Source organism: Blennius ocellaris, assembly GCF_963422515.1.
Source record: "Blennius ocellaris genome assembly, chromosome: 15".
In the NCBI taxonomy this organism is placed as follows: Eukaryota; Metazoa; Chordata; class Actinopteri; order Blenniiformes; family Blenniidae; genus Blennius; species Blennius ocellaris.
This window is the reverse complement of record NC_137664.1, coordinates 26,034,419-26,058,921: the sequence shown is the minus strand read 5'-3', so window position 1 is coordinate 26,058,921 and position 24,503 is coordinate 26,034,419. Positions and strand designations below refer to the sequence as shown.

The window sequence follows — 24,503 nt, the reverse complement described above, 5'->3', positions numbered from 1 at the left end:
GGGCAGCAGCAGGAGGGTCCCTCAACATCCACTGCAAGGACTGACAGTGAGACAGATGTTCAGTAAACACCAGAGGTTCATTCTGGGGAATTCATGTCCAACTGTAATAATTGAATGTCCTCCTTATGTCTTCCCAGTTATCTGTAAAACACATCTATAGACTCCACCTGCTCCAGAAGATGAAGCAACTGCTAAGGAAATGCAGTAGTTGGACCACCAGATTAGAAAGGCAGATGTGTAAATAGAACTACTGGAGCACAAGTTAAGGGTGGGTGTACAGTCCCAGGTGAATTATGCTAACTACTAACTACATTAACTAAACTAGCTCTTGTATTTGTAGGAAATAAAAAAGACCAAATGAATTGTGCATCATGTCTTTATTTGGTGGTGGTGGTGGTCAGACCCCGAAGTGATGATGGCATATGGTGTCTCTGACAGCTCTGCCATTTGTGAGGAAACGCAGCACAACTTACAATATCTGCTATGACGTCAGGGCAAGGCTCAGCTGGTGATGTTGCTAATGTACAGAGCGATTAAACTGTGGATGTACATAATGGTCTCTGCAGTAAAACGTACCGCTCAAAAAGGAAGGTGTCTGCAAATGCCAGTACATCTATGGTCTGATGATGCGAATATTATCTGCGAATATTAAATTCTCGGTGAAGTAATGCTGCGCCTTCATCAATCGGATCATTATCAAAAGCACATTCCATATTGAGGGAATAAAGTTCACGTCTAATTTGCCTCGGGAATAAGGCACTGCAGAACTGTTTCACCAAAACTCCCCCGCTGAATGAGGAAATGAAATCCCGTGTCCGTCTGAAAGGGGGCGGAGCCAGAGCAAAACTCCAGGTTCACTGACAAAAACCTGCTCCCGACCAGGTTAGTTCTAGAGCGTCTGTTGCCCCGGTAACTGACCGGGAGTTGACGTTACACCGCTTCGTGAAACAGGCTTGAGTTACCCCGCTTCCTCCGGTTTGAGTTACCTCCCTTTGTGAAACAGGCTTGAATTACCCCGCTTCTTCTGGTTTGAGTTACCTCCCGTTGTGAAACAGGCTTGAGTTACCCCGCTTCTTCTGGTTTGAGTTACCTCCCGTTGTGAAACAGGCTTGAGTTACCCCGCTTCTTCTGGTTTGAGTTACCTCCCTTTGTGAAACAGGCTTGAATTACCCCGCTTCCTCCGGTTTGAGTTACCTCCCTTTGTGAAACAGGCTTGAGTTACCCCGCTTCCTCTGGTTTGAGTTACCTCCCGTTGTGAAACAGGCTTGAGTTACCCCGCTTCTTCTGGTTTGAGTTACCTCCCTTTGTGAAACAGGCTTGAATTACCCCGCTTCCTCTGGTTTGAGTTACCTCCCGTTGTGAAACAGGCTTGAGTGACCCCGCTTCCTCTGGTTTGAGATACCTCCCGTTGTGAAACAGGCTTGAGTTACCCCGCTTCTTCTGGTTTGAGTTACCTCCCTTTGTGAAACAGGCTTGAATTACCCCGCTTCCTCTGGTTTGAGTTACCTCCCGTTGTGAAACAGGCTTGAGTGACCCCGCTTCTTCTGGTTTGAGTTACCTCCCGTCGTGAAATGGAAAATCCCGCATTTCCCTCAACTCGGTGTTAATTAACCTGGGGTAATCCTTAAACCTGCTTCGTGAAACGGACCTCTGCTGACTGGGGTTGGGAAAAGGTTGGTGAGGAATGTAAAGTCTTCTGGACAGCAATCTCTCCCATTGCAAAGAGTTGTGAACAACTCACTAAATGTGGCTGCAAGTCTGCCTGCCACGGCAGATGCAAATGCTACAGGCTTGGGCTGGCATGTACAGGTTTATGCAGCTGCAAATGTGAGGTGTAAGTAGCCTCTGGAATAGCCGCTTGTTATTATTATTATTATTTTTTAATTAATTAATTAATTATTATTTTTTTAGTTTTTAATGTCAGTGTCAACATCATGCTACAGGCTTGGGTGGCATGTACAGCTTTATGCAGCTGCAAATGTGAGGTGTAAGTAGCCTCTGGAGCTTTTTCTTTATTTTATCTTTATTTTATTATTTATTATTTATTATTTGTTTATTATTGAGTTAGTTTTTAGTGTCAGTGTCAACATCATGACCACATATCATAAAAAAAATGGGCACTGAAGGTGTCTAAAATGGTCTGAAATCGGTGCAATTGGGGGCCATCTTGAAAAATGGCGGCCATCTTGAAATTTTGCGTGGACACCCAAACTTTTCAAAAGAGTGGGTTATAGTGAGTACTTGTGCCAATTTTCATGTTTGTATCACAAACTGAAGTATTTTTCCACTTATCAGCTCTACTATGCGGGACGGGCCTGGATCCACGTGTTCAGCACGAGCGCGTGACCGCTCCAAGATGGCGGCACTGACGTCACGTCGTTGTCAACAGGCGCTGACAGGCAGGGCGGCATCTAGTATTTATATATCTATGGCAGACGCCGTCACTTTTGACGCGTAAACTCGCGAGAATCAGCGAAACGACCGCCGGACCGGCTTCTGCGGCTCAACGCCTTTATCTTGTTACCGGCGGAACAGAGCCCGAATCCCCGCGGCGGTGGAGCAAGCACACCCGGTGTGTGTGTGTGTGTGTGTGTGTGTGCGGGCGGGCACACGGGAGGAAAGCTCTGTGGACACCGGGACGAGACCGGGACGAGACCGGGATGAGAGGACGTTTTAACGGTAGTCCAGGGCGCTAACAGCCGGGCTCTCCACCCGGCGTGGCGTCTCGTTCGCGGCACGCGGGCTCTCTCAGGTGAGGTCAGTGGAAAAGGGAGCTGAAGACCGGGGCCGGGGGCCGGGGGCCACCGCTCACGTTTGTTTTGAGCTCCGTAATGGAAGGACAGGCGCTGCTGGCCGCCTGAGCGGCTCACCCCGCCTCGGGAGCCCCCCACCCTGAATACCGCGGACCCCAGCGCCACCCCCCCCCCCACCATGCACCAGCAGGGCTCGGTCGTCGCCCCCCTGCTCCGCGGTGTGTTCTGTCAGTGCCGGGCAGCAGAGGCCCATACCGGGGTGGACCCGGGCGGCGGAGGCGACCCCCCCTCAGGACCCCGGTCCTCCCCGTGTGACAGCAGTGGGGGGTCGGACCCGGAGCACCGGCTCAAGGTGCTGTTCCAGGTCCTGGACGTGAACGGAGACGGAGGCATCTGTGTGAACGACCTGACCCTGGGCCTGAAGAAGCTGGGGGTTCACCGCACTGAGCACGAGCTCAGGGTGAGCGCGCGCACACACGCACGCGCACACGCAGATCGTTTTGTAACAATATCTGTCTGGTGATTTAATCGCGTCGGAAACGACTCGGAAGCATTTTTCAGCCTCAACCTGCCCGGGAATTTAAATGAACAAAGACACTTAAAAAAAAAACCCAATCTGCCTTTCATGATTTGTTTTCTCTCTTTTTGTTTTGTATCCGTCTTTATGTTTCAGTTTCTTTCTGTTAATGTAGAGCTGTTCTTGTCTTCCTTTCTTTCTCTTTCGGTCTATACCCTCTCGATTTTTAAATACTGAAAGTGTAGATTCACTCTTATTTACTACTAATAAATTATAAATGCAGCTGAACACATTTAAACTGACACATTGCCATGTTTCGCACTGTCTACATGCAAAATTCTCACAATTGGACCGATTTCTCTCAGAACCTTTGCAACATTTGAACATTTTCAGGGACTAGTTTGGAGGAAGTGATTAAAAAGTCACCAAGTATTGTGACTTTGCTTGATGAAAGGTTAATTTCCAGGCATCATGCGTCGGGGGTCCTGGACCCTTGGTTGAGAGTCACTGATCACATCAGTCATAGAAGTAAAGTTAGTATTGGGGATGTGCCAATCCAAGGTTTTTTCACATCCCATCCCGATACCCAAATTTGAGCATCAACGTGGATGTTGGCAAAGCCGTTGTGCAGCGAGGAGGCCGCTCTGCCACCAGACGTCACCATTTTAAAACGCCAGCTCGCCAAAGAGAACGGCGCTGACGGCGACATCAAGACGATGAACTGCAACTCGTTTGCTGGAGGAGAAGATTCACACCTCCGGGAAGCTGCGTCATACTCCACGCTAAACTCCCTACACACTCTCACTAAAAGTTCTGTATGTTAAGGCCCTCAAAAAAGCATCAGTGAGGGCTGATAATAATAATAATAATAACCTCTACAGTTTCCATAATGCACTGTCAGTTCCCGTACCCTAATAAAATACAGAGTTGTGCTCTATAGGTCCACCACATTATCCTCTCATGATCCAGTCACACAAGGACAGTTTTCTTTTAACACAAATTGTATATTTTGCTGATCTGACACATTTCAAGATCTCATATAAGTGATGTTCCTCCTTTGTGCCACATGAGGGAGAACCCATGATGAAATGTGTGACCTGACAGGATTGGCACGTCATGTGTCAGAGAGGCTTCAGGGACAATTTGATCTACACAGGTGAAAACTATGAATGGTCCTTTGTATACAAGTTCCTCTACAGTCTGCGCTTTGTTGACAGAAAATCGTGAAGGCTGGAGACAAAGACCTTGATGGACAGTTGGACTTCGAGGAGTTTGTCCATTACCTCAGAGACCATGAGAAAAAGCTGCGACTGGTCTTCAAGAGTCTGGACAAGAAGAACGACGGTGAGGCCAAACTGACCGCTGAATGGAGCATCGACGTGTGTGTGTGTGTGTGTGTGTGTGTGTGTGTGTGTGTGTGTGTGTGTGTGTGTGTGTGTGTGTGTGTGTGTGTGTGTGTGTGTGTGTGTGTGTGTGTGTGTGTGTGTGTGTGTGTGTGTGTGTGTGTGTGTGTGTGTGTGTGATGAGTCTTTCCTGTGCTGCAGGCTGGATCGACTCACAGGAGATCATGCAGTCACTGTGTGACCTTGGAGTGAACATCTCTGAAGAACAAGCTGAGAAGATTCTTAAGAGGTATCAGTGATGATTAGAACAAATACAAATCTTTGACAAACTTGTTGTAATGATACATATCAGCTTTGTTCACATCAGCTTTTAGGCTCCTGTTGGATTAATCTCATGGATTTATTTTCCGTTTAATACAAAGTGACAAGGAAAAAACTCAGTTTGACCCAAATGATCAAAAAAATCTATTTGTATGCAAATGAAGGCATAGTAAACATGAAAATAGCTGTAAAACATCAAGCCCGTTGCAGGAGGAAAATAGGTGTTGGAATCACTTTGTCGTGGTCAACGGGTGAAATCAACTGTTCCTCTTATTTGAACTTGTACGGTGTCTTTGTGGCTCTTGTGTGTCTGTGTGCAAAGTGCAGATGTGAGTCCATGAGGCAGGGCAAAGCTCCCGGTGCAGAGCGAGAGGAGGTGAGGCAGACGGGAAATAGAGAAGCTTAGCAAGTATAATATTCCAACGCAACAAGCTATATTGATATAAACTATTGTCTCTTCAATATCAAATTTTAGAAAAACATCATCACTAGTTGACGTCAGTCAGTCAACTTTTGGCAGATTACAGATTATTCTCTAATGGCTATAATCAGCCGATTAATCAATCAGGTCCTACTTTGTGTTTTTTCTTGTCTCACTTTATTTGTTAAATTAAATTATATATATATATATATATATATATATATATATATATATATATATATATATATATATAAAATCAGAAAAATATGTTCAATTAATAAATAAATGTGTGGTGCCATTTGGACCAGATTTATCCAGAAATACAACCTCAAAAACACAAGAAACTGTAGTATTTTAAAAGTGTGTGTAAATGTATGAATGTCTCTGCAAGATCATTTCTAAACATAGTGACACAGAATGCTCAATATGCACATTTAAACTCAATGTCAACTTGAAATTAAGTTAAGATGGCGGCACGTGAGCACGCAGCGGCTCCTATCTCTCCCGTCCAATCGGCATTTTTGTGTTATTGTGTAATGCACACACGTGCATATGCCCGTCCCTGTTGTCCTCGCTACACCTGAGACACCTGAGACGCACCTACTCCCGTGAGGTTCTGCTCGACATCAGCAGGACCACTTTCACAGAACCTAAACCAGCTGACGCGGAAGAGCTACGACTGCGGTCTGCTCCCGGAGCCGGCTCATCCACCGACCCCCACTCCTGCATCCAGCCCACAGTGGAGGCGCCACAGGCGGTGCATGAGGAAGCAGAAGAGGGGGAAGAGCGGAGGTATCCGAGCTAGGCTAGCGGCTAGCCCTCACCGGCCGACCATCCCTACCATCACGCTGGCCAACGTTCGCTCTCTGGACAACAAAATGGACTATATCAGACTTCTCCGCACAACTTCCAAGGGCGTGAGTGACTGTTGCGTTCTTGTGTTTGTGGAAACATGGCTGAATGACGGCGTACCGGACTGCGCTATCCAGCTAGCCCGGCTAACATGCTACCGGGCAGACAGAGCGCTCGTCGAGGGGGGGAAGACTCGCGGCGGGGGACTCTGTGTTTACATCAGTGATGCCTGGTGCCGTGACGCTGCTGTGGTCTGTAAACATTGCTCATCACTGGTGGAGCTTATGGTTATTAAATGCCGGCCATTCTACCTGCCGAGGGAATTTAGTGCCATACTGCTGGTGCCAATTTCCATCCCGCCTGGCTCCAACAACAACAGGAGTGAGGCACTGAATGAACTCCACCAGCACATCAGTGAGCAGCAGACAGCCCACCCACATGCTTTCCTCATCCTGGCTGGGGATTTTAACCACGCCATCCCCAAAAGCGTGTTTCCACAACTCCATGGACACATCAAGTTTCCAACAAGGGGAAACAATATCCTGGACAATGTCTACACTACACACAGAGGGGCCTACAAAGCCCTCCCCCTCCCCCACCTCGGAGCCTCAGACCACTCCACTGTCATGCTAATGCCAGCTCACAGGCCTCTGGTTAAAGTCATCAAACCAGTCAAAAAGCAGGTTCAGGTGTGGCCTGAGGGGTCGTCAGAGGCACTCCAGGACTGCTTTTCCACCACTGACTGGAGCATGTTCAGACAGGCAGCCACCTACAACAACACCACAGACCTCCAGGAGTACACAGACACCGTCACTTCCTCCATGAGAAAGTGCATGGAAGACGTCACGATCAAAAAACCCATCTCCATCCGGGCCAACCAGAAGCCATGGTTTACAGGAGAGGTCCACAGGCTCCTGAGGGCTCGGAACGCTGCCTGAGGCTAGCCCGGACCAACCTGTCCCGTGGAATCAGGCTAGCCAAGAGACAGTACTCCAGGAGGATCGCCAACCACTTCAGTGACAGCAGAGACACCAGGAACCTGTGGCGGGGGATACAGACCATCACAGACTACAAGCCCTCTCCACAGACCTGTGACAACTCCTCCTCTCTGCCTGACCAGCTGAACCACTTCTTGGCTCGCTTTGAGGCAGACAACACCACCCCGGCAGAGAAGATCCCACCACCTCCTGGCGACCAGGTGCTGACGTTATCCCAGGACAGCGTGAGGCGATCCCTCAGAGGGACCAACGCACGCAAAGCCCCGGGTCCCGACAACATCCCTGGTGGTGTCCTTAGAGACTGTGCCGAGGAGCTCACAGATGTCTTCACATCCCTGGTGGTGTCCTGAGAGACTGTGCCGAGGAGCTCACAGATGTATTCACATCCCTGGTGGTGTCCTGAGAGACTGTGCCGAGGAGCTCACAGATGTCTTCACGGACATCTTCAACACCTCACTGAGCCAGGCTGTTGTCCCCACGTGCCTCAGAGCCACCACCATCATCCCGGTCCCGAAGAAGTCGTCCCCCACCGGCCACAATGACTACCGCCCGGTCGCACTCACCCCCATCATCATGAAGTGCTTCCAGCGGCGAGTCATGCAACATATCAAGTCTGCCCCCCCCCCCCCCCCCACCCTGGACCCTTTCCAGTTTGCATATCGGTCCAACCGCTCGACCGATGATGCCATCTCCACTGCCCTCCACTCAGCCCCCACCCACCTGGAGACCAGAGACTCCTATGTCAGAATGCTGTTCATTGACTTCAGCTCAGCATTCAACACCATCTTCCCTCAGCAGCTCACCCACAAACTGAGTCAGCGGGGGCTCAACACCTCCCTGTGGAACTGGCTGCTGGACTTCCTGACGGGGAGACCACAGGCAGTTCGAGTCGGCAGCAACACCTCCAGCACCATCATGCTCAACACAGGGGCCCCCCAGGGGTGTGTGCTGAGCCCCCTCCTCTTCACTCTGCTGACCCACGACTGCTCACCATCATTCAGCTCCAACCTCTTCATCAAGTTTGCGGACGACACAACTGTAGTGGGTCTCATCAACAACGATGAGGAGAGCGCCTACAGGGACGAGGTGAGCCACCTGGCCATGTGGTGCAAGGACAACAACCTCCGCCTGAATGTGGAGAAGACGAAGGAGATTGTTGTGGACTTCAGACGACGACACTCCCAGCATGCTCCACTGACCATCGACGGTGCTGCAGTGGAGCAGGTCAGCAGCACCAAGTTCCTGGGAGTGCACATCTCTGAAGACCTGTCCTGGAGCAACAACACAACATCACTGGCCAAGAAAGCACACCAGCGCCTGTACTTCCTCTGCAAGCTAAGGAGAGCCAGAGCCCCTCCCCCATCATGCACACCTTCTACAGAGGCACCATGGAGAGCCAGAGCCCCTCCCCCATCATGCACACCTTCTACAGAGGCACCATGGAGAGCCAGAGCCCCTCCCCCATCATGCACACCTTCTACAGAGGCACCATGGAGAGCCAGAGCCCCTCCCCCATCATGCTCTTCCTCCAGAGGCACCATGGAGAGCAAGAGCCCCTCCCCCATCATGCAGACCTTCTACAGAGGCACCATGGAGAGCCAGAGCCCCTCCCCCATCATGCTCTTCCTCCAGAGGCACCATGGAGAGCCAGAGCCCCTCCTCCATCATGCACACCTTCTACAGAGGCACCATGGAGAGCAAGAGCCCCTCCCCCATCATGCACACCTTCTACAGAGGCACCATGGAGAGCAAGAGCCCCTCCCCCATCATGCACACCTTCTACAGAGGCACCATGGAGAGCCAGAGCCCCTCCCCCATCATGCACACCTTCTACAGAGGCACCATGGAGAGCCAGAGCCCCTCCCCCATCATGCTCTTCCTCCAGAGGCACCATGGAGAGCAAGAGCCCCTCCCCCATCATGCAGACCTTCTACAGAGGCACCATGGAGAGCCAGAGCCCCTCCCCCATCATGCTCTTCCTCCAGAGGCACCATGGAGAGCCAGAGCCCCTCCCCCATCATGCACACCTTCTACAGAGGCACCATGGAGAGCCAGAGCCCCTCCCCCATCATGCACACCTTCTACAGAGGCACCATGGAGAGCCAGAGCCCCTCCCCCATCATGCACACCTTCTACAGAGGCACCATGGAGAACAAGAGCCCCTCCCCCATCATGCACACCTTCTACAGAGGCACCATGGAGAACAAGAGCCCCTCCCCCATCATGCACACCTTCTACAGAGGCACCATGGAGAGCCAGAGCCCCTCCCCCATCATGCACACCTTCTACAGAGGCACCATGGAGAGCAAGAGCCCCTCCCCCATCATGCACACCTTCTACAGAGGCACCATGGAGAGCAAGAGCCCCTCCCCCATCATGCACACCTTCTACAGAGGCACCATGGAGAGCAAGAGCCCCTCCCCCATCATGCACACCTTCTACAGAGGCACCATGGAGAACAAGAGCCCCTCCCCCATCATGCACACCTTCTACAGAGGCACCATGGAGAGCAAGAGCCCCTCCCCCATCATGCTCACCTTCTACAGAGGCACCATGGAGAGCAAGAGCCCCTCCCCCATCATGCACACCTTCTACAGAGGCACCATGGAGAGCAAGAGCCCCTCCCCCATCATGCACACCTTCTACAGAGGCACCATGGAGAACAAGAGCCCCTCCCCCATCATGCACACCTTCTACAGAGGCACCATGGAGAGCAAGAGCCCCTCCCCCATCATGCACACCTTCTACAGAGGCACCATGGAGAGCAAGAGCCCCTCCCCCATCATGCACACCTTCTACAGAGGCACCATGGAGAGCCAGAGCCCCTCCCCCATCATGCACACCTTCTACAGAGGTACCATGGAGAGCCAGAGCCCCTCCCCCATCATGCACACCTTCTACAGAGGCACCATGGAGAGCCAGAGCCCCTCCCCCATCATGCACACCTTCTACAGAGGCACCATGGAGAGCCAGAGCCCCTCCCCCATCATGCAGACCTTCTACAGAGGCACCATGGAGAGCCAGAGCCCCTCCCCCATCATGCACACCTTCTACAGAGGCACCATGGAGAGCAAGAGCCCCTCCCCCATCATGCACACCTTCTACAGAGGCACCATGGAGAGCAAGAGCCCCTCCCCCATCATGCACACCTTCTACAGAGGTACCATGGAGAGCCAGAGCCCCTCCCCCATCATGCTCACCTTCTACAGAGGCACCATGGAGAGCAAGAGCCCCTCCCCCATCATGCACACCTTCTACAGAGGCACCATGGAGAACAAGAGCCCCTCCCCCATCATGCACACCTTCTACAGAGGCACCATGGAGAGCAAGAGCCCCTCCCCCATCATGCACACCTTCTACAGAGGCACCATGGAGAGCCAGAGCCCCTCCCCCATCATGCACACCTTCTACAGAGGTACCATGGAGAGCCAGAGCCCCTCCCCCATCATGCACACCTTCTACAGAGGCACCATGGAGAGCCAGAGCCCCTCCCCCATCATGCACACCTTCTACAGAGGCACCATGGAGAGCCAGAGCCCCTCCCCCATCATGCACACCTTCTACAGAGGCACCATGGAGAGCAAGAGCCCCTCCCCCATCATGCACACCTTCTACAGAGGCACCATGGAGAGCAAGAGCCCCTCCCCCATCATGCACACCTTCTACAGAGGCACCATGGAGAGCAAGAGCCCCTCCCCCATCATGCACACCTTCTACAGAGGTACCATGGAGAGCCAGAGCCCCTCCCCCATCATGCTCACCTTCTACAGAGGCACCATGGAGAGCAAGAGCCCCTCCCCCATCATGGACACCTTCTACAGAGGCACCATGGAGAGCCAGAGCCCCTCCCCCATCATGCTCTTCCTACAGAGACACCATGGAGAGCAAGAGCCCCTCCCCCATCATGCTCACCTTCTACAGAGGCACCATGGAGAGCCAGAGCCCCTCCCCCATCATGCTCACCTTCTACAAAGGCACCATGGAGAGCCAGAGCCCCTCCCCCATCATGCTCACCTTCTACAGAGGCACCATGGAGAGCCAGAGCCCCTCCCCCATCATGCACACCTTCTACAGAGGCACCATGGAGAGCCAGAGCCCCTCCCCCATCATGCACACCTTCTACAGAGGCACCATGGAGAGCCAGAGCCCCTCCCCCATCATGCTCTTCCTCCAGAGGCACCATGGAGAGCCAGAGCCCCTCCTCCATCATGCACACCTTCTACAGAGGCACCATGGAGAGCAAGAGCCCCTCCCCCATCATGCACACCTTCTACAGAGGCACCATGGAGAGCCAGAGCCCCTCCCCCATCATGCACACCTTCTACAGAGGTGCCATGGAGAGCCAGAGCCCCTCCCCCATCATGCACACCTTCTACAGAGGTGCCATGGAGAGCCAGAGCCCCTCCCCCATCATGCACACCTTCTACAGAGGCACCATGGAGAGCCAGAGCCCCTCCCCCATCATGCACACCTTCTACAGAGGCACCATGGAGAGCCAGAGCCCCTCCCCCATCATGCACACCTTCTACAGAGGCACCATGGAGAGCCAGAGCCCCTCCCCCATCATGCACACCTTCTACAGAGGCACCATGGAGAGCCAGAGCCCCTCCCCCATCATGCACACCTTCTACAGAGGTGCCATGGAGAGCCAGAGCCCCTCCCCCATCATGCACACCTTCTACAGAGGCACCATGGAGAGCCAGAGCCCCTCCCCCATCATGCACACCTTCTACAGAGGCACCATGGAGAGCCAGAGCCCCTCCCCCATCATGCACACCTTCTACAGAGGCACCATGGAGAGCCAGAGCCCCTCCCCCATCATGCACACCTTCTACAGAGGCACCATGGAGAGCCAGAGCCCCTCCCCCATCATGCACACCTTCTACAGAGGCACCATGGAGAGCAAGAGCCCCTCCCCCATCATGCACACCTTCTACAGAGGTACCATGGAGAGCCAGAGCCCCTCCCCCATCATGCACACCTTCTACAGAAGCACCATGGAGAGCCAGAGCCCCTCCCCCATCATGCACACCTTCTACAGAGGCACCATGGAGAGCCAGAGCCCCTCCCCCATCATGCACACCTTCTACAGAGGCACCATGGAGAGCAAGAGCCCCTCCCCCATCATGCACACCTTCTACAGAAGCACCATGGAGAGCCAGAGCCCCTCCCCCATCATGCACACCTTCTACAGAGGCACCATGGAGAGCCAGAGCCCCTCCCCCATCATGCACACCTACAGAGGCACCATGGAGAGCCAGAGCCCCTCCCCCATCATGCACACCTACAGAGGCACCATGGAGAGCCAGAGCCCCTCCCCCATCATGCACACCTTCTACAGAGGCACCATGGAGAGCCAGAGCCCCTCCCCCATCATGCAGACCTTCTACAGAGGTACCATGGAGAGCCAGAGCCCCTCCCCCATCATGCTCACCTTCTACAGAGGCACCATGGAGAGCAAGAGCCCCTCCCCCATCATGCACACCTTCTACAGAGGCACCATGGAGAACAAGAGCCCCTCCCCCATCATGCACACCTTCTACAGAGGCACCATGTAGAGCAAGAGCCCCTCCCCCATCATGCACACCTTCTACAGAGGCACCATGGAGAGCCAGAGCCCCTCCCCCATCATGCACACCTTCTACAGAGGCACCATGGAGAGCAAGAGCCCCTCCCCCATCATGCACACCTTCTACAGAGGTACCATGGAGAGCCAGAGCCCCTCCCCCATCATGCACACCTTCTACAGAAGCACCATGGAGAGCCAGAGCCCCTCCCCCATCATGCACACCTTCTACAGAGGCACCATGGAGAGCCAGAGCCCCTCCCCCATCATGCACACCTTCTACAGAGGCACCATGGAGAGCAAGAGCCCCTCCCCCATCATGCACACCTTCTACAGAAGCACCATGGAGAGCCAGAGCCCCTCCCCCATCATGCACACCTTCTACAGAGGCACCATGGAGAGCCAGAGCCCCTCCCCCATCATGCTCACCTTCTACAGAGGCACCATGGAGAGCAAGAGCCCCTCCCCCATCATGCACACCTTCTACAGAGGCACCATGGAGAACAAGAGCCCCTCCCCCATCATGCACACCTTCTACAGAGGCACCATGGAGAACAAGAGCCCCTCCCCCATCATGCACACCTTCTACAGAGGCACCATGGAGAGCAAGAGCCCCTCCCCCATCATGCACACCTTCTACAGAGGCACCATGGAGAGCCAGAGCCCCTCCCCCATCATGCACACCTTCTACAGAGGCACCATGGAGAGCCAGAGCCCCTCCCCCATCATGCACACCTTCTACAGAGGCACCATGGAGAGCAAGAGCCCCTCCCCCATCATGCACACCTTCTACAGAGGCACCATGGAGAGCCTCCTCTCCAGCTGCATCACCGTGTGGTACGGCGCCTGCACCGTATCCTGCCGCAAGACTCTGCAGCGCATCGTGAGAGCAGCCGAGAGGATCATTGGTGTCTCTCCCCCCCCTGCAGGACATATACATCACCCGCAGAGCCATCGGGATGGCAGGTGACCCCCCCCCCCCCCACAGCCTCTTCAGGGAGGAGACTTCAGAGTCTCCGAGCCAAAACCAGCAGCTCAAAGACAGTTTCTGCCACCAGGCAGTCAGGAGACTCACCTCCCTCCCTGCTCTGCCCCCCCCTCCCCCCTCTGCCTCTGCCCCCTGCCACAGCCACCCTTACACCTCCCCTCCCCTCCGGCACTTGACATTATGCCCACACCCCCCCCCCCCCCCCCCCCCCCCCCACACACACACTCAAAAAGGAACATTCTACCTCAAAAGAGACATTGTGTACATGTCACTTTACTGTTTATATGTTTATAGGGTGTACAGATTTTACAGATCTATATATTGTTTTTCTTAATATATTATTACATGCCTTTGCACTGCGGGTCTGAGAGGAAATTTCATCTGTGCTGTATGTCATGCATATCAGCACATTTGACAATAAAGCTGACTTTGACTTTGACTTTGAAATGTTCTGAAAATATTGTTTTGTCTTGGGTTTTTTTAAAGTATCCAGTTTGTACATTCTCATTCAATACATTGACTTTACAGACACTGAGTCACTCTGATGCTTACTTGTGGTTGAACAATCCACTAGATTGCTGGATGAGTCCAATCGACCTTTTATTACTTTCATCATCAAACACATTCTCCCTGTACTCTTCCCACTTCCTACTGGATCTTCTCTCCATCTTTCAGTTCAGCTCATGAAAAATGGGAGCAAGAACTAAAGTGTTGCGTTTACATATTTGTCCAGGGTAAATTAGCTACACCACAAAGAGCACCGTTATTTCTAGGTCTTAAAGCAGTGGTTTTCTAAAAACATCTGCTCTCACAGCCGACAGTGTTGCAGAGTAATCCTGTATAAATACTCTTCGCCACTAGAGGGCAGCACAGAGCTTTGACACAAGCTTTGATCTGCCTTTGGGTTGGCTGCTGCCAAGGAGTACCCCATTCTGGCAAACAAAGCAATTTTGACATTGCTCCTATTTCCCAGGACATATCTGTGTGCGGTTAGCTTGTCAAGCCTGACGGCTATACAAACTAAAAGCAGAGAGAGACTGAGAGCTGTTGAGGAAGAGCTTGGTGTTTGTCTGTCTTCTATTCCTGCCAGGATCTCAGCTCTTCATCCATCAGGTCCAGGTTTCACACTCAGTGAGTCAAAATGAAAAAAGAAATTGGGAAATACTTTTTTTCTGTATTTATTTGATTCCTGGTGATAAAACTTTGATGAAAATGACTTTATATTGTTAATAGAGGCTACAGAGTTTCACATTTTAACATTTTCAGGTGGTGGTGTGACGCCAGATTTCTCCAAAGAAAAACGTGTGTCTTGGCTCAAACAGGTTGAAAAACACCGTCTTAAAGCATCTCTATACGTCTTTAATAAGACTTGTTTTTATCACAATTTGTCACATTATCAAATTGTGCCTTTCCATATGATCAGATTCATGTCTGCATTTAAAATAGATTTGTATAGATACACATAATTGTTTGAATTCTTCAATGTGAATTCCCTCATTTTGACAGATGTGTGACTTGCTGAAAGCTGATTCAATCTCAACCTGTTCAGTGTGTACCACTTTCAAACAGCTGTGTGTTCCTGTGTGTTCCTGTGTTCGTTCGTGTGTGTTCCTGTGTGTTCCTGTGTGTGTGTGCTCAGAATGTGGAGGGTCATATCTTGTAGTCAGTAGTAGTTTCCTGCTCTGCTTGCTCCACACAGCTCTCCAGCTCTCCATGCATCTGCTCCACTCATTTCCTCTTTGATACTCCAATACCAAAAGTGAAAGCAAGCAGAAGTTTTTGTCCGACTCTTCCGGCATGTTGTGTTCTAAAAGCATCCTGCCACAACAGAAAGGACGTTTTCCTTCACTGCAGGTCACTAAGGATCCTTTAACACTAATGCCTCATTTGTATCAAATATACACTTTACTCGAACGAAGCACTGAATAAAAGACACAATTTCAACTGAAATCATGTTTACCAGGGATGAGCCGGATACTTGTTTGAGACGAGTACGAGCATGACATGAGTTAAACCATCAATATCCGTGCTCGTGCTGAAGGAAAATCCTCATTTGGTGACTGACTGTCTTCACGCTCTGTGATTGGCCAGTCACACACAGTGCTGCCCTCCTACACACTCACACATCTGTAGCCAAAGCTCTGCTCCACTCACACACACACACACATCTGTCTGATCTGTCTGTGCTTGGCTGGACTCTAGCTCATGTTGCTCTCTTCAGCTCGCCTTTATTTCGGTTTGTATGATATTTCAATCTACTGAGCTTGTTTCCTAACGTACACGGTACATTTGACAAGACAGAGCTGAGAACGCCTCGTGTTCCGTCGATCACTGCCTCCACTCTGGTCACGTTTTGTTTTTACCGTCTGCTTGCTCTTAGTGTGGCTGGTGGTGTGAAGTCAGTTGGAAACTTTGCTGGTACTGAACGTGGTGCTTTTGAGAAGAATACAGTGAACAAGGCTGACATATTGTTTCCTGTTTGTCTCCACTGGATGTTTACATGAATCACCAGCTTCACACACATCATTAAAAATAACAGTCTTACAGACCACTGACACACATACACACATATAGCTGAACACACAAAGTAGTCTATATTAATATGTTTATTGTTTATGGCTGTTCATGAAAATAACCATAATATGATAAATATTACAAATTAAGCTTTATACACTGTATATAGTATATAGTTTTTTAATATACAAAACACTGACTCTCAATTCTGAGGCTGTTCTGTAAATAGTTTTCAAATAAACAATAAATAAAGCAAATATTGATCAATCAAGATCAATTTCAGACTTAAAATAATGTACCGATTTAAGCCCCACCCTGTTTCACTGGGTGTGGTGAAACACGCCCACTTCCAATTTAGGCCCCGCCCACTCCGAGTACAGACATAGATACAGATCATTTAAATGGTTGAACAGATACAGATAGTGGTGGACTCGCTCATCTCTAATATGTACCCTTTTAAAGTGTCCCTGAAATGTTTTTCAGATTTCATCTTTAGAAAGAAGAATAAATATGCTTTCGAAAGGTATATAACATTCCCAGATAAAAGTCCGAATTCCGACCCTTTTAATTGACTTTACATGATGCAGCAGACGACGGTATATTTGCGGGCCATAAATGTGAGCCGCCTGAGCTAGACCGGATATGACGTACGAGGGGTTATATGTCCCAGCCAAAACAACGTCAGCTGATTGAAGAATGGAGGGGTTTGGCGATACAGAAGCACCTAGGAGCGATGTTAGCGAAGATTTAAGTGACGTATCGTTGGTTTTGGACGAAGATGAAGGAGAGGAATCATCGGAGGAAGAATTAGAAGAAAATCAAGGCGTTCAACCATACATGTTTGAGCCGTGAGTACATATTGTGTGTGACCGGGTATTTACCCGTGAGTACATATTGTGCGTGACCGGGTATTTACCCGTGTGCACATATTGTGCGTGACCGGGTATTTACCCGTGTGCACATATTGTGCGTGACCGGGTATTTACCCGTGTGCACATATTGTGCGTGACCGGGTATTTACCCGTGTGCACATATTGTGTGTGACCGGGTATTTACCCTTGTGTCAGAGTGGGTGTTTTGCAAAGTTTATTGGTCTATTTGTCTTAAGTTTTAGCAGGTTTTAAAAAGACTTACTGAAGGTTGGGTTTAAAAATCCGTTAAAAAGCCGTTTAAAAATGGTGGGGACAGAACCAGGTTTCAGGATACGTTTCCTCTTCACAGCAAAACCAAGTGACTCTCGGATTGCGGGTGCTGTTTCGTAACAGTCATCTGTGAAATGTTGACTGCAGAGATAGGAGGCCTCTGTTGGTGTCCAGTTGGAGCGAGTGCGCTGCACTTGTTTTGTCCATAATCTCCTCAAAGTTTGATCTTTTGGGAATTTATGGACACTTACAGACGGACTGGGCATTTGGGAACACCCAGCCGCAACACAACGCTTAGGCATGGCTCTAAAAAACTGCTAAATAACGCGATAATGCAGAGCACATGTAAACAAGACGCTACGATCAGCTGTTGTGGGCGGAAGTAAATAACCCCTCATACGTCACAGCGCAAAACTACGGCAAGTTGGGAAAACTAGGTCAGATTCACAGGGCGGGAGATTTAAAGGCATATTTAGACGTTCGGCGCTCAAGAGCAAGATAGTGGTGTGATTGTCATTGGTGTGTCATATATCATTCGAAAGGGGGAAAATAATGCTAAATACTGGTGTATTTTAATAGAATTATTTCAGGGACACTTTAAATGTATACTTTTGGTAACTTATGTTGAATTTATTAAGGAATTCGATAAAGATCCATATTTAGTTTTTAGCTGTTTTGGTTGTGTTTGAGCCGTTTCATGTTTTTAGCAATGAAAAACATTTTAAAACTTTTTTTAATCCATTCATATTTTTGTATTTCTGTATTAATCCTGCTGATTTTTCAATGCTTATGTTGTTTGATTTGAATTTCCTCTAGGTTTGCTGTCATTAGTTTGTGAACTGGTGCTTAAAGTCACGCATGATGTAGAAGTATATCCGCCGCTACACTACAGCCCCACGTTGTTTGTCTTCATGCGCTTGTGGTGTTGTCATGACGATCCTTTACTCTCCATCACAACTGCACATAAACCTGTGTGTCTGTAACCACACACTGCTGGACAGTCAGGTTTCAGGATTAAAAGCAGCTTCGTCACAATGAAAACAAACCTGCATGGTATGGCTACGGTGGTTAAAGAGTCGTTGCCATGGACACATGTCAAAGCTGAGGCAGGCCTGCACCACACAACTTTACTGCCTTTCAGCCATGTGACTGTCGCTTCCCCTCTGTGACCAGTATGGATAAGAATGGCACCATGACCATCGACTGGACCGAGTGGCGGGACTACCACCTCCTCCATCCAGCAGGCAACGTCCCTGAGATCATCCTGCACTGGAAACACTCCACGGTACACACACACACACACACACACACACACACACACACACACACACACACACACACACACACACACACACACACACACACACACACACACACACACACACACACACACACACACAGAGCAGTCCCCCCCATGGGAAGGTCGCAGAGAGAGAGTGCTTGGTGGTGGTCTGCTCCAGGACAGCTGCAGCTCCCTATGCATTTTACCACCACTGAGTATTGAATGAACCAATAATGCAATATAAAGCGTCTTTGAGTGCCAAAAAAAGCGCTGTATAAAACCAATGCATTATTCTTATTATTCTTATTATTATGATACACACACACACACATACTCTGCTTGTTGTGCAAACAGTTTGGATGATAGATATACCAGTGGAAATGGAAGATATAGAATAGATATAGAATCTATCACAGGGTTCCTTTTTCTTTTTGTTACATAGATATTTGACACTTATTGAAATAACCGTCATTACAGAAATGGACTCCGACAAAGGTTAAAAACTAACAGTCAATTAAACACACTGTACTTTGTAATTTAGCATTGTGGCATAAAATGTTTCAGGATAAAATGTCCTAAAGTCTTTGCAGTTATTATGTAAATTATGTATGTTTAATTTTTAATACCATAAAGTTTTACCTTATACATAATAGCGTGCACTTTCTGGTGTTGATTTGAAAATCTATTTCGTGGCATGAAAAAAAGGTAGTTTTATTCATGTATTGAACTAGCTAAAACCCACCTAACACTAACATTGGAAGTAAAATAACTGAAAGTCGAAATTGCAAGTTAATAAGTAATAAAATTTCAGCATCTCTTCAATTCCATAAATTCAACCGATGCTACACTTTAAGTTTAACTAAATAATTCATTAACTTAATGAGCCCTGCTGACTTGATGTTAAATGTTGAACAGGCTTTGTGGCTCCAGACAGATTATATTTGATGGGTGTAGTGGATCATTTCAGCTCCTCAGTGACGGCCGGAGGTTTGGAAAGATGAAGTGAGACACAGGGTGAGATGCTTAGAGTGGAATTTATTCAGACGTAAAGCCGGAGCGCTCCCACACCTGACAGACAAAGACACATTCCACAAAACATCCTCACACACACACAGACATGCACATTCTGACCAACCCCCCACAAACTCGTGTGCTTGCAGATTAAATTTTTTTTTTTTTTTTTTAAGGAAACCAAGGTTGAGAACAGTTGCTTTACTTGCTGTCAGGCTGGGACTGGAAGCAGGACTCAGGTGCAGAGGATATCAGTAAAATGAGTTTTATTAAAACCAAAAATCCACAGTTGTGGAAAAAAAAGGACAACTCAACATGGGGTAGGGGTGCAGAGACAAGGGGGCGAACATCAGCTTGTAGTCCCCATGGAACATGTCAGCTCTGTGGCCTCTCATTCCTTGCCACGCCACCACTCCTCTCAGGTGCATAGCGCAGCCACTTCTGCATTGCACCCTCGTACTGCTTTTCAGTCAGCCTCCGGTCAAACTGACGAGCAGTCGCTGGGAGAAAGAAAGAAGGAAACACGGTACTTGTTATAAAAGCAGCAATGCACGCTCCATTCAAATGTGACAAATGTCCAGTGACCTTTTACGTGCTACTGATTTTCAGGCAACCGTAAAGGACCACCTCACCTTCATATAATATATCCACACTAATGCTCGTACAAAAAATGCCACCATTTATGTCTAATCTGTCTCAAGAGCATTGGACAGTTCAGAAACCTGCCTACCGATTAATCACATCAAATACAGAACGACTAGACTAACTGAGCATGACAGAGGAACATGACCCATTTAGACCGAACTTCTCTGTCACCATCATTTTAACCATGTTGAACACTATTTTATGCTTTAAGTATGAAAAATAGCAGATATATGAACTTACAGACAGCAGAGTACCAAGCTGTGAGCTTGTAGATCTGCTATTTTTGAAAACTATTGAAAGTTTGTGAAAAACTTTGAACGTGTGTATTTTTAAGGTATACATTTGTAACTCAAGTCTTTGCTTCAGGGGGTCCATAGAACCTATTTGGAGATGGGGTGGGCAGTCAAATATAACTTGGAGGGTCCTCAGCCTGACATTAGTTTCAGGATATGTCATTTTGTTGTTCATCCACACACCCTCTTGATCACACTTGTCGCACCCTGAATAACCATTATGTGACTTAATATTCTTAACAAAGGCTCTGGCAGGAGCATCACACACAAATGAGGAAACCTGTACACTCAATAGCTTACCATTATAAACAATGCCATTAGCCAGTACATTTGTAAGGTCATTAACAAACATCTTCAAATACTCAGCTACACACTTTGGCTTGCATAGACCACTAAATATACCTACAATAAATGGGGACTTAGTGTAATCACATTTCAGGATTGCAAGTATAGGCCAGAATTGAAGTCTTGAACTTCTAATGAGAGGGAGGCCATCTATGTTGAATTGCAAAGTAAGAGTTGTGAGGTTAACTGGTGAACTCAGACATTTCAACCGTGAAATTATTCCTTGCACCAACCCAAAGTGATCGTATTCGCCACCTTGTATTTGAGTGGTTGCAACATGAGATTGTGTTCGAAGCAGAGTTCTTGCATCTTTAGGGAGCTTAGGGTGAAATATCTTTAAGATGGACAGCAGAGCAGACAAAGCAACCAGACTGATTGAGTAGGATGTTGCCCAATATCTTAGACTACTTATGAGCAGATCTGGACTAGGCGGATGCTCACCATCACTGTCAGAGTCAGAAGAGTCATCATCATTACTATCATATGCAAGATAATCTTCCATTTGCATACGATCTGGTTCAACTTTCTTTCCAGCTACACTGCCATCTGTATGATCAATTTCCATGTGTACATAATCCAGTTCAAAACCATTGACAACTGCACTGCCGTCAATATCATTTTCCAAGGGTACATGGGATGTTGTTGGTGCATCGTGTGAGATTGTGATGGGAGGTGCCCTATGTACAGAGGGGTATACATCTTCCCTTTGATTATTCAGAGCTTCCTCATATTCCTCAAGGATTTCTGCCTCCACCTCCCTTAGAGCTTTAATGACTCTACGTCTTTTAGACCAATAAGAGGTCATCCTAACCAATTTAGAGCTGATTTTTTCTAAAAATGACTTCAAACACCTAATGTTAAAAGCTACAAGTTCTAATCAGAATAAATCTAAAAATACATTCACTATATGTAAAGCAAATAATAAAACAGGTTCGAACAATATGGTATGAAAGGTGCTGCTATTACTTGGCCAAGTTTAATGTACAGGAGTCCTCTTGTAAAACTGTGAAGAGAGGAAAACAAATATGAACACATATACATATTTTATATTTGTATGTCCATGTGTATATATACATGACACTGCTGACAGAGCAGCTTAAAAGCCTTAACATATTCGCTGCCTCGTCTGCTGACTTCATGCAGGTCGCGGGTGGTTCATGCTGATGGCCCCATTCTGGACTCACTTTGCATTGCTCAAGATGGAGGATCCATCACAGCCGGCAGCTCAGGCCATGCGGTCAAACATTTGGCTGCACGTGCACTAACAAAGTAGGGCCGCACTTTAGGCCGTGCAAAGTGTGGCCCTACACCCTTCTTCCCACGTGCTCCAACAAAGTAGGGCCGCATGGCCTGAGCTGCCGACTGCGCATGGATCCTCCGTCTTCCCGTCAGAACAATCACAAATTAAAAGCCAATAAAGATACCCAGACGGCTAAACTCCTACAATGAAACCCAAACTACTTTAGGAAATATGGAGAACACTGGGCGACAGAAGTGGGGATATTTCCGTTCATGTTATGAAACGAAGTGAGTCCAGAGTGGAGCATGGCCATCATGAACCACCCGCGGCCTACGCCATGGCCATGCAGACCAGCATTGCGGTGTGTCAAGCCACGTGGCTTAACACACCGCAATGCTCGTCTACATGGCCATGGCGTTGCCCCCCCCACCCGACTTTCCCACCGGAACTCTCCGGACACCGGGACCACAGTGTTCGTTAGCAGTTGGGACAGTTGTCGACCGCATATAACGTTTGAGTTTCTACGATTTACGTTACGAGGGCGAGTTTAGCTAGCTGGCGAACAGCACATCGCTCCTACCTTTTTTTTTTTTTTATGAAACCGGGCAATAAAACTTTGCAAGCAAATACGCTCATGTCACGTATTTAACCTTAATGTTACACGGTGACTCAAGACAATTATTATGCTGAAATGCTGACAATGAAATATCCTCTTACCTTCCGAAATGATGCTGTGACCGCGCGCAACAATTCCTTCGCAGCAATGAGACCTCTTCTCCCGCAGCGACCACACCTGATTCTACCCACAATGCAAAGCGCGCATGACGAGATCACGTGCGTTCTCACGATAATGAACATCGCGGGGCGGCGACATTAAGCTGCAATCTCCAGACAGTTTCCAGCCGTCTGCGAAGCACAATGTGAACCCGTGTGTGTGTGTGTGTGTGTGTGTGCGTGTGTGTGTGTGTGTGTGTGTGTGTGTGTGTGTGTGTGTGTGTGTGTGTGTGTGTGTGTGTGTGTGTGTGTGTGTGTGTGTGTGTGTGTGTGTGTGTGTGTGTGTGTGTGTGTGTGTGTGTGTGTGTGTTGAATCTTTGAACTGAACAATTTTACAGGACAAATGATTTGACACCAAATGTCTAGTTTGTGGTCCTCATGGAGGCCATATACCAGATGCTCTGAGGTGTGCAGGCGCCTCAGTAGGTGGAGCAGCTGCCTAAAACTGCTACTGCCTTGATCTCATGACATTTTCATTGCCAGCAAATGGTCAAATATAAACCACATCATGAAGAAAATATATTATAAAATGATATGAATAATATTTTGATTTGGTGTTCCGTATGGGTGAAAATATTCAGAATCCCTAAATATCTGTTTTTGGATTCGGTCTAGACTATGGACGTCCCTAAAGCATATTTTTGTTGATATGCACCATATCTGGTCAAATACGAACCCACTATGTGACATGAAGACAAAATATTGTATACAGTAAACATTTTGAAGTTCGTCAGTATGTTCTATTAAGCCGGCCGAACATACTGACGAACTTCAAAATAGATATGGCCATATCTAATCACACATTTTGTTTCTGGAATATGGATCAAATACATGGCATATCATAATATGTTAATTATACAGTCTATATTAAATGAATGTATCACTCAAAGCCATAAGCCGCTATAGATTTTCCAATGCATATGGTTGTGTTGACACATCTCATCAAATACGGATGAAGTATACAGCTCCTTATGACTATGATGCAATGCGCAATACAAAAATATAATGATACTCTAATTTGAGTAGAATAATTGCAAGATTTGCAAAAGTATACCATATCAAAGTTCAACCTTGTGAAAGTTGACCTTGATTTTAAGGCACTTCTGGACATTAAATTCATGTCAGTTATACCTGGTGAGTCACAGTCATCAGAATCTGTCCTCCATTTGTCTCAGTGTCATTTCTCGGCCTTTTAAGCCATAAGTAATAACAATAATAAAAAGTATCAGCAGCCCACATTGAAACCATGTCACATCAATGTAGAGATATTCAACATTGAAAATGCAACATCTAAACAATGTCAAATCAATGACAATTCTTCAATTGTTGAAATAGTAACTGTAATTAAACATTGAAACAACATCGCTTTTTCAACCTCAACCAAAAATAACCAATCTGACCAAAATCCAACGTTGAATCAATGCCTTTTGCTATCTGGCACTTAAAACCTCCAAGACTCCAGTCCAAACAGGTGTAACCAGAGAATATTCCCAAAGCC

The 24,503-nt window shown here is 48.2% G+C and overlaps 1 protein-coding gene across 1 annotated transcript in view; it reads left to right on the top strand.

Moving 5' to 3' along the window:
* Positions 1-2,627: 2,627 nt before the first annotated feature.
* slc25a25b (solute carrier family 25 member 25b) overlaps positions 2,628-24,503 on the top strand; it is a gene marked incomplete at its 3' end in the record, with an annotated part of 43,123 nt that continues 21,247 nt past the window's right edge. Inside the window, exons 1-4 of the mRNA XM_080509577.1 lie at positions 2,628-3,213; positions 4,488-4,614; positions 4,815-4,902; positions 18,589-18,700. Of these exons, the coding sequence (XP_080365703.1) occupies positions 2,932-3,213; positions 4,488-4,614; positions 4,815-4,902; positions 18,589-18,700 (609 nt within the window). The 5' untranslated portion in view covers positions 2,628-2,931. The remainder of the gene's footprint in view (positions 3,214-4,487; positions 4,615-4,814; positions 4,903-18,588; positions 18,701-24,503) is intronic.